The following is a 19804-nucleotide window of genomic DNA, read 5'->3' as shown; positions in this document are numbered from 1 at the left end:
TCTCCCTCTCTCTCCTTCTCTCTTTCTTCCTCCCTTCCTCTTCTTATTTCTGTTCTTTCTTCTTCCTTTCTCCTTTTTTTCCTTCTCTCTCTTCCTCTTTCCCTTCCCCTTTCTCTTTTTCTCTCTCTTTCCTCCTGTTTCTATTCTCTCTGTGCCTGTCTCTGTTTCTGTGCCTCTCAGAGTCTCTCTGTCTCCCTGTCTGTCTCTCTGTCTCTTTGTCTGTCTGTTTCTGTCTCCGTCTTTGTCTTTCCTTGGAACCCCCAGGGCACTTATCAACCCTATCATCCACAGAACTCTTCATCTCCCTTCAGTACTTATCACAAAGCCTTGCACACAGCAGGTAACTTAACAAATATTTGTGAATTGAGTGATGAGGGGAATCTAATTTTCCAGGCTATAGAAAACCTAACTTTAGTCCTCCATCATGGGGTGAAGACAATCTTACATTCCAGAGGAGCACAATTTCTGGGAGGTCTTATCAGTCTGAAAAAGACTTCCAGGACAGGCTCGGTTCACTGGAGGGAGGATGTCATCCTCCCCGCTGGGCTTGGCCTGTACTAGCCATCAGTGATTTGTAAAGGAGGGTGTCACACTCTGGCCCTGCCATACACACAGGCCGGGACTCTTCTAGAGCAATTAACCACAATTAACTGTGAATCAGGAACCATGATAGAGTGGTAAGGGTGGTAGATTCAGAAAACCTGAGTTCAAATACTATCTCTGACAACTCACTACTTGTATAACCCTGAGTTAGTTACTTAATATGACAGACAGCCAGGTGGCACAGTGGGCTTGGAGTTAGGAAGACCCGTGTTCAAATGTGACCTCAGACACATTTGGCTGTGTAACCCTGGGTGAGTCCCTTTACCCATTTGTCTTAGTTTCTTCGTCTGTAAAACAGAGATAATTATGGCACCTACAAAAAACACTGTATGTAAGTGTAAATGTAATGAAGGAATTTTGAGGACCCTTAGAGTTCTTGATCTATGACATTGAATAAATACAACATGAATACATACATACATGCACACATGTGTATTAGACAGAGAGGTAGGGGGAGAGAGAGAGCGAGGAGGAGAGAGAAAGGGAGGGAGAGAGGAGAGAGAAAGAGAAGAGAAAAAGAGAGGAGAGAGAAAGAGAGAGAGGAAGAGAGAAAGAGAAGAGAAAAAGAGAGAGGAGAGAGAGAAGGAGGGAGAAAGAAGAGAGAGGAAGGGACAGAAAGAGAGGAAAGAGAGAGGGAGAGAGGAGAAGAGGAAGAGAAGAGAGAGAGGAAGAGAGAGGAAGAGAGAAAGCAGAGAGAGAGAGAGAGAGAGAGAAGAGAGAGAATGAGAATAAGCACAAAAAATAATTTAAAGGCAGCAGGGAGATTTGGGGGAGGGAGGGGGACCTCCTACAGAAAGTGGTACTTGAACAGAACCCTAAAGGAAGCTGCAGATTCTGAGTGGGGGAGGGGTGGAGATGGTGCCTCCCAAGTTTAGGGGATGGCTTTTCAGAGGCATTAAAATGGGAGATAGAAAATTGTTTCCAGGGAATAGCAAATGGGCCCTTCTGAGTGTCAGCATCCCACCCACAGCCTTATCATAGGGTCTGTAATAAGTGCTCTAGAAATAACTTTGTGGTGGCAGGGTTGGAGAGAAAGGAAAAAGATTAGAACTCGTGACCTAAGCAGTATGATTTTACATGTCACTTGGAAACACTTTAAGGTGGAAAATCCAGCCTTCTAGGCAACTGGCTGGTACCTAGAATTCCACCATTAGAACTTAATCCCTTTAACTTAATCCCCAAGACTTTGGCTCCAACTAAACTCCAGATACTACCAGAGAGGAGAGGATCTCAAGCTGTTATCTGTTATTTATATCCGGTATGAATGAAAAAATGAAAGGGAAGTTCCCAGTCAAGGTCCCTGGCCAAAGGCACCTGGCTTCCTTCTTATATGAAATAACAAATAGTGTTCGCCTTCTGCCCTCTACCCTTGACCCTCCCCTCCCAATATGGGCATAAGGAATAAAATCCCTTACTTGGCCTCCAGCCAAGATGTAGTGAGTGACAGGTACAAGCCTTGGGAGAAAGATCATCTGTGTTCTGTGCTCTTGGTTCTGTCTCTGAGCTGAGCAAGTCAGTACCTCTGAGATTCGAGCTTTGGACTAGCTTGGAGGCTTCACTTGAGGTCTGTGAAGTTGTTTTTATTGTTGTTAACATTTTGATAACTATCAATATAACTAGTTTCCTTTGCAATTGTGTATATTTTCTTTTATGTTTTTGAAAACATTCTTTTGAGAAGGGGTCCATGACCTGACCTAGGTGATCACTCCAGTTCCTTCCAGGTTTCAACTGGTACAATCTTAGCGGTGGTCATTAATTGTCAAGAGGTGTGGCCCAGAACCAGAATGTCCATTTCATACGGTCACAGATTAGAATTCAGGTCACTCTGTCCAAACCTTTCAATTTTACAAATGAGGAAACAAACCCAAAGAGGTTACTTCCTTTTTCACATTATGCTCTATAAAGAGTAAGATTACATTGTCTTTTAGATGTATTTTCTGAACCAAGTTTTCTTTGTAAAGGAACAGTTGTGTTATGGTTCATCTCTCCAGGAGATTTTTTATTTTGAAGCAACAGATGGAAGTGGTTTATTTACTTGAACAAATTTTCCGATGCCTATCAGCTAACTCGAGTCATATTTGTAAGTGCGGGAAGGAATTGGGTGCGTCCACTTTCTCTTAATGGGTTTTCAAATTTTGTCTCCTCATAGAAGGAGCTAGTTTGGAAGTTTTCCACCCTCCAGTTGAGGGAAAAGTGCATGAATACATCCCTTGTTGGCCATCTTTTCTTCTAGTATTGTCTTCCTCAGGCACGCCTTGCTTTGCTAAGGTCTGCAGCAGCAGGCTGAGTTTGTGATCTGAAGTCATAACTTGGCTTCTGGTCTGGAAGGCTTTGTCTCTTATCAGGGGCCATGTAGCGAAGTGGGAAGCCTGCTGACCTCAGAGCCAGGTGACCTGGCTTCTAGTCTTGGCTCTGCTAGGAACTAAACACGTGACTTTTGGCTTTCACATTCTTAACCAAATGTTAGAGAATTCCATGCCTGGAACTCTCTCTCCTCACTTCTGCCTCCTGGTTTCCCAGGCTTGCTTCAAGTCTTAACCTTTCTCTATCATCCTTAATCTTCGTGCCTTCCTACTCTGTAGAGCTTGTCCATAGCTGTTGGCATGTCATTTCTCCCCCCTCCCCCCCATTAGACTTCAAGCTTCTTGAGGGCAGGAATTATTTTTTCCCCGATTCCTTTCTTTCCTAGCACTTTGCACAGTGTCTGGCACATAGTTGTTGTTTAATAAATGGTTGATGACTTGATTTGTTAGGTGGTACAGTAGACAAAGAGTTGTGTGTAGAGTCAGGATAACCAAGGTCACTTCTTTTCCTAGATACTTACTAGTTGCGCGTCTGAGAAAATCACTTAACTTCTATCTGTTTCAGTCTTTTTTTCCATCTGTAAAATGGGGAAAATGATATCTACCAAGGTCGTCATGAGGATTAACTGAGAGAATATTTGCATGGTGCTTAGTCCAGTGTCTGGCGTGCTTTAGGCCCTTAGTAAATGCTTATTTTCTTTTCAAATGAAGGGGTTGGACTAAATGATCTTTAAGATCTCCCCTTGCTTGTGAAATTTCCTGGTGGCACCCTATTGCCTTTAAGATCAAATATCAGTTTCTCTCTTTGGTTTTGAAAGGTGTTCACATCTCCTTCCCCAACTTCTACCTTCCTCCCTGTCCTACACCATAGTCTAACTAGACTGACCCTGCTGCTCCTCCTCATCCATGATCAACCATCTCCAGCCTCTGTGGCCTGAGCAAGCTCTCCCCAGGGCCTGGAAGGCTCGCCCTCCTCTGCCTTTTTGAATCCACTCTTTCCTTCAAAACTTGGCTCAGTAACTACCTTCTAAACAAAGTCTTTCCTGACTGCCACCCAGCTGCTAGTAGCCCCCACTTATTTTGTAAATACACATGTACTATGCATGCCCATGTATACACAAGTACATATATACACACATGTGCATTTATTAAGCACCTATTTTGTGCCAGGCACTATATTCTAAGTGCTAGGAAAGACAGAAAGGGAGAAAACAGCAAGAAGCTCATAGTGTCTGTCTGTCTGTCTCTCTCTCCCTTTCTCTCATTCACTTTCTCATTCTCTCTCACTCTTTCTCACTCTCTCTTTTTCTCTCTGTATATATATATATGTATATACACATATGTATGTGTACATATGTATATATACATATATACACACATACATATATGAGATATATAGATATGTAGATATAGATAGATCAATATACATACACACATATTTTTACATGTTATCACTCCCCAGTAGGATGTAAGCTTATTGTAATCCCAGAACCTACTACAGTTCATGGCCTAGTTGGTAATTAATAAATACTGATTGATAGATGGGTTGATTGATGGATTCTCCAAAACTTCAAGGCCAGAGTGTGAGTAACTAAAGATAGCTGTTCAGAGCAAAAAAGCAGAAACCAGGAGATCTGGATGAACGCCAACATCCAAAAGAGTAATCACGAAAATTGAGAGATGGAGGAAACCCAAAGTCAGCAATAAAATAGGCAGACAGGCAGAGGGGAAGAAGGGGAAGATTCTTGAGCAGGTTGGGGCCAGGCACGAGGAGGCAGTCCACGTAGGCGTTAGCCACCAGTGATCTCTGAAGTCTTTCCAACATTGAGATTCTACAGTTCTGTTGGCAGGTAAATTGTCGAGGGCCCAGGAGATTAGGGATGTAGAGGGCCGAGATGACCACAAGGAATGGAGAGCTAGGAGCAGCATTAGGGATGCATGCCAGGGATCCTGGCTCACAGGAGTGGCTTCCTCTCCCTGATGCTTCTGAGAATCACTTTGGGAAAGGGCCCAAACTCAGTGAAGTTGGTCTCAGCTGTTCCATCGGGAGCAGGCGATTGGCATCACCTGGATGAAGAAGCACTCATTGGACCACAAATCCTGACAAACCTCCTGGCTCCCGGTCCAATCTGCTCTGGTCGCTTGTACAGAGGAAATCACTGGAGTGTGTCACTGTGAACAAGAGGCTGTCCCAGCAGCCCCTCCAAGCAGGTGCCTGGGTGTTTGACAGATACACTACCCACCCCAGCTGTGTGTACTGTTGAAGAGCTAGGTATTGTCGACAGACGGCAATTATTTACTTCTGGCAAGGGAGCAAATAGATTGGATTATTTATGTGGGCTTAGGGAGGCCGAGTTTAATATTAACATCTTATGTTTACATGGTGAAATCTGTGACTTTCATTTCCCTGGCTCTGAAAATGAGCAAACAAAAATCTCCCATGCCTGCAGAGCAGGATCTCGCTTATCAGACTTCGGAAAGCCCAGGAGAAGTGTTTCAGAAGAGAACCTGGACGGCTTCCTTTCTTCCTAAAGGAGGCAAACATGCTAGGCTCGGACGGCTGCCCCAAAATGATGGGCTTTATTTCAGAGATGATAGGTCCCATGCCAAAGAGAGGGGAACAATTGATGCACGGCTGTGGGGATATATATGTACACAGAGATGAGTCACTGACTTGCTGAAAAGTGGCTTGTTTACATTTTTACTGTGATTCAGCATAGTACTGTGGGAAGAGTGTTGGGCTTGGAATCAACAGAGATATGGGTTCAGATGCTGCCTCTGGCACTTAATAGTTGGACGATCCTGGCAAAGCCAGCCATCTACTCTCCTTGAATTTTAGTTTCCCCATCCACAAAATGGAGCTTATAAATACTTCCTAATACTCTATAGGATTGTTGCAAAGATCAGGTCGCGTGACATTTACAAAACACTTTATCAGTCTTAAAATTCTGTCTAAATTCAGTTATCATGGTAGGGTCATAGGGGCAGTGTTGGGTTTTTTTTGGTGGGGGGGTTGTGCATACATGTAATTTTGTGACTGTAAGGAAACTCCCTTGGACATTGAGGTGTTGTAGGAGTGGATAGCGAACAGGAAGACTCATCTTACTGAGTTCAAATATGGCCTCAGATACTTAGTAGCTGTGTGACCCTGGGCAAGTCACTTAACCTTGTTTGCCTCCGTTTCTTCATCTGCTGGAGAAGGAAATGGCCAACCACTCCAGTATTTTTGCTAAGAAAATCTCAAGTGAGGTTACAAAGCATTGGACATGATTGAAACAACAGAACAGCAGGAGGGGGGAAGTGCTCGCAGAACAAGCTTTTAAGTGTAATGTGTGCTATTAACATTATTACTTTATTGAGTCTATAGACAATCAACAAAATAATCCATCAGACCCTGGTTTATGGTGTTGGTGGGTTTCTGAAGTATCAAGTGCTCATGGTGAATGTTTAATCGTCGGCTCCTCACACCCCTGATTCACGTTATCATTTGATCCTCACGGCCACCTGAAGCTAGACAGTATAAGTATTATGTACATTTTTATAGAAGAAGAAACTCAAGGACCTGGAGAACAAAGTGATTTGTCTAAGACCCCATAAGATAAGATAAGGTTCATAAGATAAGGTCATAGATTTAGAAGGGGCCTTAAAGACCATCTAGTTCAACCCCTCTCTCTCATTTTTCTAGATGAGGAAACTGAGACACAGAGTGTTAAATCAATTTGCCCAATACCACACATGGCTAGTCATTGGCAGAGCTGGGATTTGCAACCAGGTCCCCTGGTATCTAAATCCAGAGAGCTTTCCACTGTACCATACTGCCTCAATTCATGCTGATTCAGTTCAACACAATAGACAATGTCAGGAGGAAGAAAGACCAAAAACCCAAACAAAAAAAAAATCCCTGCCCACATGGTATTTAGATTCAACTAAGATACTTTATTACTTACAAGTGGTAGAACTGGCAAATAGACCAATGGAAGAAAATTTGGGTCAGGGGCCAGACTCTGTCACCAACAATACAGAGGTGAGGGTTGGCTGAGAGACCAAAACATTCTGATCCTTAATACACTATGACATTGTAGGTCACCTTGAAGATCCACTTCCAGGAAATCCCCAGGGGAAGGTGAGAGGATACTCCTCTTCCTCCCACCTCCCATCCCAATTCTTCTCCACAAAACACCTTTTAGTTACCCAGAGCAAAATCAGATGGAAACGGGTTATATTCGCTTATACTCCACTTTACATCTAAAATTCTGAACAAAGAAAAGTTTGTTCTGTATGATAATTATTGGGAATGAATTGTGTAATGGTGGGTAGTCTGCATTTTCCAAGAAATACTGACTTTTCTTCCCTTGTCTATACTTTTCATCTAATTATATATGTGTGTGTCATCTCCTCCAAAAGAATATAAGCTCTTTGAGGGCAGGGACGTTTTGTCTTTGTCTCCCCAGAAGTCAGCCCAATGAGAGCTCGGCCAGTGCTTGGTATATAGTGGGTGCTTAATAAATGTTTCTTGAGTGATTAATTCCCATGGGAGGATTGCTTCCTCAGAGAGATAAATATTTGGGCTTATCTATTTCTGTTTTTGTCTCTTTTTTTTCTTTCCCAGGCAAACCAGGGAGCAGGAGACACCTCCCGACTTTTTTTATTTCTCTGACTATGAAAGACATAATGCTGAGATTGCTGCCTTTCATCTGGACAGGTAAGCTATCATTTCTTGCCTTTGCTGACAATCCCAGTACATCTGCCCCATCATTAGCCTCACTGAATTACAGAATCTCAGCTCAAACAAACCCGTGGTGAGTCTAGGCATCCCCTCCTCCTTACATCTGTTCCCCACCAAAAAAACAGGGGGTCATCACTATTTAGTTCTCTGTAAGAGGAATACCAGTGCATTATAATCCTCTACTGATAAATTCTAACTCTACATAATATTGCATTGCTTTTTTCTCCTTCCTTCCCCAACAATTGTTGCACATGCATCAAAAATGTGGACCTAATTCTAATGTTCACCAGAACTAAATTTAGGGAAAAAGTATTTCTATAACAGCGTAGTCATATAAAACTTTTCCAAACCCAGAGGAGGAAGAGGAAGTCGCATACCTCCTCCTAGAACATGGACAGACAGAGACATACACACACACACCATAATGTTTTTTACATATAGAATATAGTTAAAATGAATATAAATAGAAACCTGGAAGGGGGAACTGGAAAGGAAGTGTCAGAGAAAGACCACATGTAGTCAATCAAGAAGTATTTATAAATACCCTGTGCCAGACACTATAAATGCTAGGAATATAAAGACAAAATCAAAACAGTTCCTGCCCTCAAGGAGCTTACACTCTCTCAGTAGGAGAACATGTACAAAGTCTTAAGGCCAGAGTGGGAAGAGATCTGTGGGTGGGATTAGGCAACAGGGAAAAGTCCCAGTGGATGGGGTAGAGGAGGGTATCACTAGCTTACCCCATTATAACTTTGATTGTATGTATTTGAGGATCCTAGGTTTATTTCTCAGCATACCATTCTACCTCTACCGCATCTTGTCTTCTGTAAAAGCTCAAACTTCCTTTTCCCTACAGTAACACAGAGTCCCCCCCAGAGTGATTACCCCAATTTTCACTGTCTAAGGTATGTCTTTGTCCAAGTCAGAGATAAATCATTTTCCAATGAACTGCTTTTGGGGATGTTTCACCCTGTTTCCCTTCAACTGGTATCATTAATTTGAACCTACCGACTTACAGAATGTTCTTGGAATGCCTGTTGTCTTCTTGTAGAAAGCCAGCTTTCATCCCTGTAGAATGGAGGACAAGAAAGAATAGTAATCAGGAATCGGGGCGGGGGGGGGGGGGTCGGCACAAAATTAAGAGCTGGGGCAAGAGTGAATGATGGGAGGGAAGATTCCCAGATCTCCTTTCCTTCCCTTTAGCATCTCAAACAATAAGGAGAAATCACTGTGCAAATCCTGAGTTTTCTCTCCAGGGGGATGTTATCTGTTCTCCATCAATAAAACAAATAAGTGTATTTTAGCTTGTTAAGTGGATTTGGGGGAAAATTTTGGATACAAACTCTTTCGAGACAGCACATACGTCCAGTGAAGCCTGTACTTGTTTGGAGGCTAGAATTCTAGTAACTTATATCTGGAATATAGCCTGTACCTATAAACAAGCAAAAAGTCCCCATAGAAAAGGCAAACAGTAGCCACGAAGCATATGTATTTTATTCTTTAAGAAGTAATTATGTTCTTCCTTAACTGTTGAGCACATGGAGAGGTGAATCACCCAAAAGAGCTATATGTAATTAAAAAACTGGATCTGTGAGCAGCAGTAAAAACTGACAGCTGACTATGAAGAAAAGAGACAGAAAAACTAAAAAGTAGATTAATTTTCCCATATGATTTCTAGTTCTTCAGAACAACAATCTGTAGTCATTTCATATAAAAGCAAACATTTCCTTTACACCTCAGTAGCTTATTTTATAACACAGTACAAAAATGATGCTTGTTAATTATGTCAGTGATGATTTGGAAAAGGTTAGATTATGTTCAGAACACCCTGTTTAAGAAAATAGGGGGGATGGTGGTACATGACTGTTACTGGGGAGGCTAAAACTGGTGCGTCACATGAGCTCAGGATTTTGTGTTGAAGAAGGGCTAAAGCCAACTGGGTGTCTGCACGAAGTTCAGCACCAGTATGGTGAGCCCCCCAGAGTGAAAGGCTACCAGGTTGCCTAAGGAAAGGTAAATTATCCCAGATCAAGGGGAAAAAATGGAACAAGTTAAATCTTTTGTGCTGATCAGTATAGGGATTAGTAATGTGGGTGGCCACTTCAGTTCCTTCATGGGTGAGATAGGGAAGGAAGGAAGGAAGGAAGGAAGGAAGGAAGGAAGGAAGGAAGGAAGGAAGGAAGGAAGGGAAGGAGGGAGGGAAGGAGGGAAGGAGGGAGGGAAGGAAGAAAGAAGAAAGGGAGGGAGGAAGAAAGGAGGGAGAAAAGGAAAGAGAGAAGAAGGAAGGGAATTAAAGGAAAGAAGGAAGGAGCTTATATTCCAATATATAAAGATTTACATCATCAGCCATTAAAATTTTTTAAAGTTTTACTGTACTATGGATAGCTAATACAAGGGTTTTATTTTTCTTTCATTTGGGAGGCCAGGGAGGTTAGAGGTAGGGGTTACAAAAATGGGGAGGGGGAGGAAAAGAAAAGTAAGAAAAGAGGATCATCAAAGCATTGAAAATGCATAAAACAGAACAGAGCAAAGGTTAGTAAGAAATACAGACAAGCAGGGCATCTTTGAAAATAATATGTTGAATTTATTATGCACTTAAAAAGAAAAGCAAACTCTCCATAATAAAGATTCACAGTTTCATGTACAACCCTTTTTTTCTGCCTGTTCTACTTTACATATGGAAATGCTCCTTTTATTTGGTGTTGCTTAAGTTCAGAATTTTAAAAGGAAAAAAAAATAATTCATAGCATTTTAACTAAGGCGTCAGAGAAGCTTCACTTAGGTTGCAAAGAATGCTTCATTCCATAATGCTGAAGGACACTTCTGAAAGCATTCATGTAACCTGTTTCTTTGGTGTCCTTCATCTCCCAGGACATGAGGCAGCAGAAGGATGTACCCATGGGTGCTCTTAATCCCAGCAGTCCTCCAACTAAGGCTGGGTCTCAAAGACAGTAAGACAAGAGTTCAAGTCATTCAGTTCAGTTAAATATAACTCAGTTGAGTCGAGCTATTTTGTGCCATATAAAAAGAGCCTCATTGTAATGTTTTGTGGTTAATTATTGCTGTTATTGTTGTTTTACTACCAGAATCCTAGATTTCCGCCGTGTCCCTCCAGTTGCAGGCCGAATGGTCAATATGACCAAGGAGATAAGGGATGTCACACGAGACAAGAAACTGTGGAGAACATTCTTCATCTCTCCAGGTAGCAATGCACACCTACACAGCTACAGCCCAATGACTCTTATTTCTGGGATCCTGGGAAGAAGGGAAGAGATTGCATCTGATAGTTCTTACCCTGAGGGCTATTGAACTCCATGTGTGTCAGTTTGGTTTTCTTTATAATAAAGGGCTATCACTGAGTTTTCCTTGTAAATCTTGTAGCCTCATAAGGTAAATGCAATGAAATCCTGTGATGTCAGGATTCCTGACACAGATATAAAAAAGTATGAATAAGGAAACATGAAATGAAGGAAACAGTTCCCCGGACATCAGTTTGGGGCATTTTATAAAGGAAACTATTAAAAGCAGGGATGAGATGATAAGGTTTCTTGGTGACTCATTCATTTAACAAAACAGTGTGTACAGTGCATTGTGTTAGGTCTGGATCTATAAAGTATCACCTTGATAATTTGATTGGTATAGCATTAAATCTATAAATTAATTTGGGTGGCATAATTTTTATGGCACAGTCCAAACATGAGCACTGAATATCTCTTCAATTATTTATATACAAAGCACTGTGTTTGGCATAAAAAAGTTTAAATAAGGTAAAAATTCCTTCTTCAGGTTCAATAGGGGCATAAAACATAGAGAGAGAAAACTGATATGCAGCATGGTGATATATGGGGAAAGTTCTGGATTTGGTAATGGAGGATCTGGGTGTTGACCTTGAGCAAGTTATAACCTCTCTAGACCTCAGGTTCCTCATCTATAAAATGTAATTTTATCAGATGACTTCTAAGGGTTCTAATTTGTTGATCTTATATTACATGATAGTTGTATTAGAGACATCAGTCAACAAACATTAATTACATACATGCCATATGTCACATCATTTGTTGGACTGCTGAGGATACAAGTGTGGAAAAAGAATGAAATAGTCCATTTCTCTCAAAGAATTTATATACGTAGAAAGACAAAGATCTCTGTCAGATGAGAAAACTGCACATTAGACCTAGCAACTTAATTCTGCTATTGATGCTAAGAAAAGTCTAAACACCCCGATCGGAGCAAAGAGTTGGGAATTGTCTGCATCCTAATTTTTAGATTTTTCTCATTATCTGGATTCTTCAGACAAAGGTGATTTTTTTTTACTTCAATTATCCAATAAATTGCTTCATTTCACTTTGTATAACCTCAACCTGCCCCTTTGGGCCCTTGCCCATCCATTGTACAGCGGTGACAGCAATCCTGTACAAGGTTGTTATGTTCTGCTTCTAGAGAGATTTGCCATCTAACCAGATTTGGGTCTGTTGTTCTAAATGCCAACATTCACATGTTGATAGCTATTAGAAACCCTGGAAGATGAAAAGCTAAGTCAGTGTTGCCAGAATTCTAACCTGGGGTGTTTCAGCCTGTGGTTATTCTCTGTATACTTGGAGTTGGATGGATGAACCTTTCTAAAGCACCTACTATGTGTAGTTAGTGCTAACTCCTGTGATTACAAATGGAAAATTCAGTTCCCACCCCCAAGGAGGTCTCATTGTCATTGGGGAAAATAACACATTAAGGAGGGTTCATCCCCATGGAGGGTAGAGGTCCTGGCCATTCATATAGCAATGTCCAGAGGTCTAGAAGAGGCAGCAACAGAGTAGACGGCCAGGCCGCTTTATGCCATTTAAGACTTTTAGAAGAGTGGAGTCAGGGGACATCATGGAACTGGTAAATAACATTATATTCTAGTTCATTTATTAAAATTAATTCATTTAGTGTTGAGAATCCCACTTTGTACATGAAGACACCACAGATGGAAGTGACCTTCTCTTCCTCATTTTACGGCAAAGGAAACTGATAACCAGAAGAAGGAAGTGACCTACCTCAGGTCACACGGTCAGTTAGAGATGAAGCCACAACTCAGACCCAGGGCTCCTCATTCCCAGAATCCCTAGGGTAATAACCAGCCCCCTTCAGTAATTCCCTTCCAACAATACTCTGCTCCACTCATTGATACTTCACAGCATTAGTTGTCACAGGCTATTTCCATATAAGTCTTTTCTTCCTGATTAAATTGTCAGGGCCTTGAAAGCAGAGGACCATCTTCTTGAACTCAGGAAAACCAGTCTCAGACACTTACTAGCTGTGTGACCCTGGGCAAGTCACTTAACCTCTGTCTGCCCCAGTTTCCTCAATCTATAAAATAACTCCCAGAGTTTTTGTAAGAATCAGTAAGATAATAGTGGAAAAGCTCTTAGCTCAGTGCTTGGCACATAGTTGTTATTTGTCTTTCATTTTTGAAAAGGGTTAATGACATCACAAGGGTAAAGTCTTGACTTATACATGAATTGTATTTCATTGAAGTGAGGCAGAACTGAGCAGTCATCACCCTCACTGTCTCCCCCAGAATCGTCAAAGTCTAGTGGCAAGGCAAAGGTCAACTAGACAAATGTTATGTATCATCATCATCATTTTGTAGCTGTGTTATCCTAGCTTCCATCCCACATCCCCTAACCTAGTGGCCTGAATATAATAGGAACTCAGTAAATGTTTGTTGATTGACTGAAATCTACTCATTTCATAAAATCCTTTGAGATATTCAGCTCTCAACTGAGGCATCACAAAACTAGTGTAAGGAATCTCTGGCCTAGCATTGGGTAGCTCCTTGCTGAATCATTTTTCCTAACTTGGTCTGACCTGATCTGGATATAACCTTTTACATGAGATCACAGACTTTGTGGCAGAAGAAACATTAAAGGTCATCCAGTCCAACTCCCTATTTTATAGAATAAAGGCTAAGTGACTTACTCAAGCTTATATTTGTACCCATATGACTCCAAATTTAGTTACTGTACCTCATCATTAAGGGACTTATTTATTTCCTTGTCATGCTTTTGGAAACATTGGAGTGTTATCCCAGGGATTTGGATAGTGGAATGATTGTATGATATACCATAGGTAACTAAAACTGCCCAAAGTAGGGAAGTCAACAATGAAAGCTGCTGGTTAATGTGAAAGATATTCATCTGGTCTCACAGTTTTAGACGTTACAAGGATGCCTCGGCCAGAGGATTTTTTCCCAGCTCTCTCTAATTCATCCAGATAAAAACCAATTAAGATATTTGATTATCTGTGCCTCAAGCTTTGCTTGAACATAAAAGCCCAAACTAACAGCCTTTTTTCTATAGATTTTCCAGATCAATATACTCTGCTCTCTTCCTTAATTGTGCTCATAAGTTTGTCAAAATCAATCTCCATAAATCTATAATTTAATTAACTCTATTCTCATCACCAAAAGTGCAGCGAGTCCCTCATATACTTTATTCATCCCAGAGCACACTTAACCAAGGACAAAATCACATATGAAAGGCCCAAAAGTATCCACTGGAAAAATACATTCCCATTCAGCATCTCATATAAAGAACGATTCAGCCCCATAGGAGTTTGAAATTATTGACCAAATCAGTAAGCAGGGAATACTTAATTAGATGTTATTAGAATCAGAAGAGACCTTGGAAGTTCTTTGAACATGCCACTCAGTGTAGCAATCCTTTCTAAGATATGCTGGACACATGGTCAGCTATTCTCTGCTTGAACACTTCCAGGGACGAGGAGCTCACTACCTCACAAAGTCATTTTGGACAGCTCTGTTTGTTAAAAATCTTAGTCTGTGCCATAATTGACCTCTCTATAACTTCCAACCCATTGATCACAGTTTTGTCTTTTGGCAAAACAAACAAAAAACTTTTTTTCGTCAGCTACATGATAGTTTTTCAGATAATTAATGGAAACTCCTGAATTTCCCCTCTATCATTTCTTCTTTAAAATAAACCACCTTAGATCCTTCAGTCCATAACATAGAGTCTGGAACATATTACACACTTAGTAAATGCTTGCTTGATTGATTCAATCAATCCAGAGCCCTCCTCCACCCCAATCCTGGACTCACCTTAGCTGGGGAATCCACGTTGATCAGTCTAAGTTCTAGGTTGTTTCCTTTTAAAATATCGGACACAGGATCCCCCTGAGCTCCCAGTGTGGTCTAATCAGCACAGAGCACAGTGAAACTAATACTTCCCTTTCACTGGATCCTGCACCTTTGTTAAAGTAACCAAAGATTGTTTGAGAGAGACAATTTGATCTCTTTCTGGTCAAGCCAATGTAAGCAAGCATGTCCAATGGGGAATTTGAGTAGATGATCTTTGAGAAGACCTGTCTATGAATGACTTCTCCCCGAAGTGTGGGTTCTGATTGAATAAAAGTCCAAGGATTTCACTGGAATAGATCCAGGGAAACCTAGCACCTTCTTCTGCTTCAGAAACCACTGGATGAAATCTGTTTCAATTCAGTTGGATTTAACTCAGCACAGAGTAATTCAGTAAGTACCTTTTAAGATCCGGGGATAGGTACAAAGTCAAAATGAACTAGGAACTTATATTCTACTAGAAGACATAACATTTACAGTGATAGCTCATTATAATAGAGCTAAAGATATCTCAGGGGATAGAGCACAGGACCTGAGTTCAGATATGGCCTCTGACATTTCCTAGCTGTGTGACCCTGGGCAAGTCATTTCTAGGTGCCTCAGTTTCCTCATCTGTAAAATGGAGCTAATAATAGCACCTACTTCCTAGAGTTACCAGCTAGGTGGCAGAGTGGATAGAGGGCTGGGCTTGGAATCAGGAAGGCTCATCTCCCTCAGTTCAGATCTGGCCTCAGACACTAGCTGTGTGACGCTGGGCAAGTCACTTAACCCTGTTTGCCTCAGTCTCGTCATCTGTAAAATGAACTGGAGGAGGAAATAGCAAGCCACTCTGGTATTTTTGCCAAGAAAACCCCAAATGAAATCACGAAGAGTCAGACCTGACTTAAAAACAACTGAACGAACTTTTTAAGGTTATTATAAAGATGAAATGAGATAATAATTGTAAAGCACTTACTAACTTTAAAGTGGTCTATAAATGCTGTCTGTTATTATGATTAGCAGTAGAATTTCTAATGGCATCAGGGAAAGCATCCTGCAGGCCTGAGACATCTGAGATAAGGTTGAGCCTCCTAAGAGGCTTTCTAAATGAAAAACTGGGTAGTGGAAGTAAGTCAATAATTATTTAACTTAACTTTACATCCTCTGTCACTGAGTAGACTCACAGTAGCATGACTACTAATGAATAGTAATTTTCCAGGATAGAAAGAAGCAACGTTAAAGATGTCAGCCATTGTCTTTAAAATAATTGAGGGAGCCATTTAAGGAATCCGTCCTACAGATAGTGCTTTTATTCACATTCTGCAATCTCAGAGGGCTACGGAATATCCATCCCCCACAAACAAAAGACCGTCTGAGTCAGTGATCACTCTGGACGGAGAGATTGAAGTGCTTTACTTCCCATTTGGGACAGTGATCTGCCATTTTCACTCTGGCTTCAACTTTGAGTTGGAAGTGATCATCAAATGTCAAGATAAACCATGAGGAGTTTCTTGGAAACAGGGACTGAGGAGGCAGCTAGGTGGTGCACTGACCCTGGAGTCAGGAGGACCTGAGTTCAAATCCAGCCTCAGACACTTGACACACTTGTGACTTTGGGCAAGTCACTTAACCCCAAGTGCTTTGTCTTCCCCCCTCTAAAAAACGAACAAACGAAAACAAAAACAGGGACTGGACTTGGGATTTCATTGGTTTAGGGAACTCACAGATGGGAAATACCCCTCTCAATCCAGAATAGCACCTTCTCTAACTAAGGGTAGAGTTGCTGAGGAGTAGAAGTTAAGTAGCAGCAGCTGGGTGGCACAGAAGATAGAGCTAGGGATCAGGAAGACTCATCTTCCTGAGTTCAAATCCAGCCTCAGACACTTACTAGCTGTGTGACCCTGGTCAAGTCACTTAACCCTGTTTGCCTCAGTTTCCTCATCTATAAAATGAGCTACAGAAGAAAATGGCAAACAATTCTAGTATCAGTGCCAAGAAAACTCTAAGTGGGGTCATGGCTAAAACGATTGAACAAAAACAGCAAACATGAAAATGCTTTATCTTGCCATCTCTGAGAGGGCAGGTACTATTAATAAAGAACTAACTTTCTAGTCAGGAAGAGCCAGGTTCAGGTACTGCCTCAGTACATATTAGTCATGTAACCTCATTGCTCAGTCTCTAAGACAACTATCTAAAACAGGGCTTCTTAACCTTTTTTTGTGTCATGGGTGCCCTTCACTCCCCTTTGACAGTTTGGTGAAGCTTATAGATCCCTTCTCAACATGTCTGTTGCCTATACTAATAATTGAAGGAAATATTAGATTTCTTTTAGAAGTTAGTGAAAATAAAGCTTTATTTTTTAACCACTATTATTTATGGATCCTGTGAAATCTGTCCATAGACCACCTGGGGATCCATGCATCCCAGATTAAGAACTCTTGTTTTAAAAACTATAAATTCCAGGTGAGTTGTATTTGATTACCTTCAGTGTAGGGAGCTATTACACAAGGACTTTGCTGTGCAGATGAAATCGCAGGTCTAGACACCCCCTCCCCCCCGCCGAAATAGGTTTTTAAAGTACAGTATAGTTTCAGTGCATCCAAATGATCTCTGTTTCAACTATCCCCATGTCCAAAATGCATTCCTCAGCCAAATGTCAAAATGTTCATCTGACTTAAAGCCATGAAAAATGTTTAATTTTTACTCATATGGTGGAATGGTATCAGTGTCCAACTTATTACATCTGTTTTTTTAAACCCAATGCAATTCATTTGTGTAATTTGTATTTTACATAACCTCTTAAATCTGTTCAAAGTGAAATATGGACAGTGGAAAGAAGTATTGTATTTGAAGTCAGAGGACCTGGATTCAAATCTTAGCCTCTGCTATTTATTTATCTGTGTGACCTTGGATAAGTCACTTAAAATCTCTGAGCTATAGTTTCCTCAAATGTAAAATGAGGGGGTTGGAATATATTCCCCATTGAGCTCTACATCTGTGATCTAAAGAATGTTGAAGCTTGCATAAAATGCTTCAAAATTTGTGCTTCAAACTCTAGCATACTGAGCTTCATTAGCCTAGATGACTATCCTTCTTGGATGATCAAAAAGGAAGGGTTGTTCGTTCATTTGAGTTCTGACCCATTTGGGGTTTTCTTGGCAAAGATGTTGCACTGCTTTTCCTTTTCCTTCTCCAGTTCATTTCATACAGGTGAGGAAACTGAGGCAAACAGGGTTAAGTGACTTGCCAAGGGTCACACAGCTAGTAAGTGTCTGAGGCTGGATTTGAACTCAGGAAGATGAGTCTTCCTGACTCCAGACTAGGCACTCTATTCTCTGCACCACCTAGCTGTCCAAAAAAGGAGGTAATGGTGAAATGAGAAATGAAGAAACAAAATGGGAAAGAGGCAGAAATCATGGATCAATCTCCTTTGTGAACCTTAGTTTTAAAGTACAATAGTTGCCAATATGTCATATGAGTAGGTTCTGTGCTTGCCAGCAAGTGAAATGTAAATACATTGGTGAGGAGGAAGGGCAGACCTTTTATCTGAGGGCATCTTGACTATCCAGGCATTTTTTCCATTGAAAAACTCAGTTCCTTGAGTAAATGTTTCCCAACCAAAGAACATCTAACAATGGTGGGAACAGAGGCTATTAATGAATTTGGACAGACCGACAGTCATGTTTTGCTATTATTTCCACACCTTATTCCTAGTATCACCTTGCTACACAGTGGCATTGCAATCAATCAAGCATTTATTAAGCACCTACTATATGCAAGAATCCTCAGACTTTGAATAGGGCAAACTTTGTAAGATACTTTCCTTGCAAAAATAACCTTGCTATTAATCTATTCCTTAAGTAAAAAAATTATTACATTTTCTTCTGTATTCATGTAGTCAAACTAATTTTAATCTAGTGCTATTTTTTTCCCCATGAAATTGGTAGAAATCGGTTATTATTGTTGGTTATACTAAAAACAGTTTGCATTTATATAGTGCTTTAAGGTGTACAGAGTGCTTTTTATTGCCTTATTCAATCAAGAGGCAATAGGGTATACAGAAAAAGGCACTGATTGCATGATCAGGTTCAAAACTAGTACTTGGTCTGTTAGTACATGTGGACAAGTCATTTTCCATCTCTCTGTGTCACTTATAAAATGGAGGAAGGTAACATAAGATTTCCACATACCTTTCTGGCTTTAACACCTGGGTTCTGGGTTCACCAGCTTCCTTCTACAGTTAATTATTTCTTCTTGCTGTTACTATCAGGAGACCATGTCCCCTGATTTAATGAATCATTCCTAAGCCATTATAGTCCCTACTTGTGCTTGGTGGTCAGAACACATATCCACCTGCTAAAAATGTGGGGAATGTCCTTTGGTGAAGCCAGTTCAAATAATGAATTCCAGAAGCAACATGGGGAATGTAATAAAATGCAATCAGGGGGAATTATTTGACACCACTGTTTCATCCTGGTGTTTCATCCCTGCCAAACTAAGGACAATGGATAGCAAAGCTGGGGAAAATTGCTAGAAAGCTGGGGCTCGGCTGACCTTTGGCATGCTGTGGGTAAGGTTGGCGCTTTTCTAAAGCACTCAGGACACCTCTTGGTGTTTCTCAGGAAGTGGGAATTTCTTGGTTTTGTTCACTCTGTGTGATTAAAGCCTTGGGAGGAAGAAGCTTTCAGAGTCTTGCTAGAAATTTTTAAAACGTCAACAAAACAATTTTGTTAAATGTAACAAGGTACTAAACTATACCACGTAGACTACAAATGACACATCAAGAATGGTAACTGCCTTCAGAAAGCTTACAGTCTAAGCATAAATCTGTAAATAGTTAAATAAAAATATATGAGAGGAAGCACTGGTTATTGAAAAAGAACTATAGATTAAGAGATGGGAGACCTGGGTTCTAATCTTGGCATGGAGACTAAGTATGTGAGTTTCAGGTCATTTTACCTCTGGGTCACAGGTCCTTCCCATCAACCTTAAAACACTATATGAATGTGAGTTATCATTGTAGTAACAGTTCATTGCAATTTTCCTTTTTTGTTC

The 19804-nt window shown here is 40.8% G+C and overlaps 1 protein-coding gene across 1 annotated transcript in view; it reads left to right on the top strand.

Annotated features, from left to right (window-relative positions):
- FAM20C (FAM20C golgi associated secretory pathway kinase) overlaps positions 1–19804 on the top strand; it is a 144052-nt gene that overhangs the window by 101188 nt on the left and 23060 nt on the right. The window contains exons 5-6 of the mRNA XM_069084875.1: positions 7516–7608; positions 10719–10834. Of these exons, the coding sequence (XP_068940976.1) occupies positions 7516–7608; positions 10719–10834 (209 nt within the window). The remainder of the gene's footprint in view (positions 1–7515; positions 7609–10718; positions 10835–19804) is intronic.

The sequence above is a fragment of the Petaurus breviceps genome, unplaced genomic scaffold (genome assembly GCF_028583685.1).
Source record: "Petaurus breviceps papuanus isolate PSGF00001 unplaced genomic scaffold, PetGlider_PUasm1.0 175, whole genome shotgun sequence".
NCBI classification, from domain to species: Eukaryota; Metazoa; Chordata; class Mammalia; order Diprotodontia; family Petauridae; genus Petaurus; species Petaurus breviceps.
Note: the sequence above shows the minus strand (reverse complement) of the source record. Positions and strands in the feature narration are given on the sequence as shown.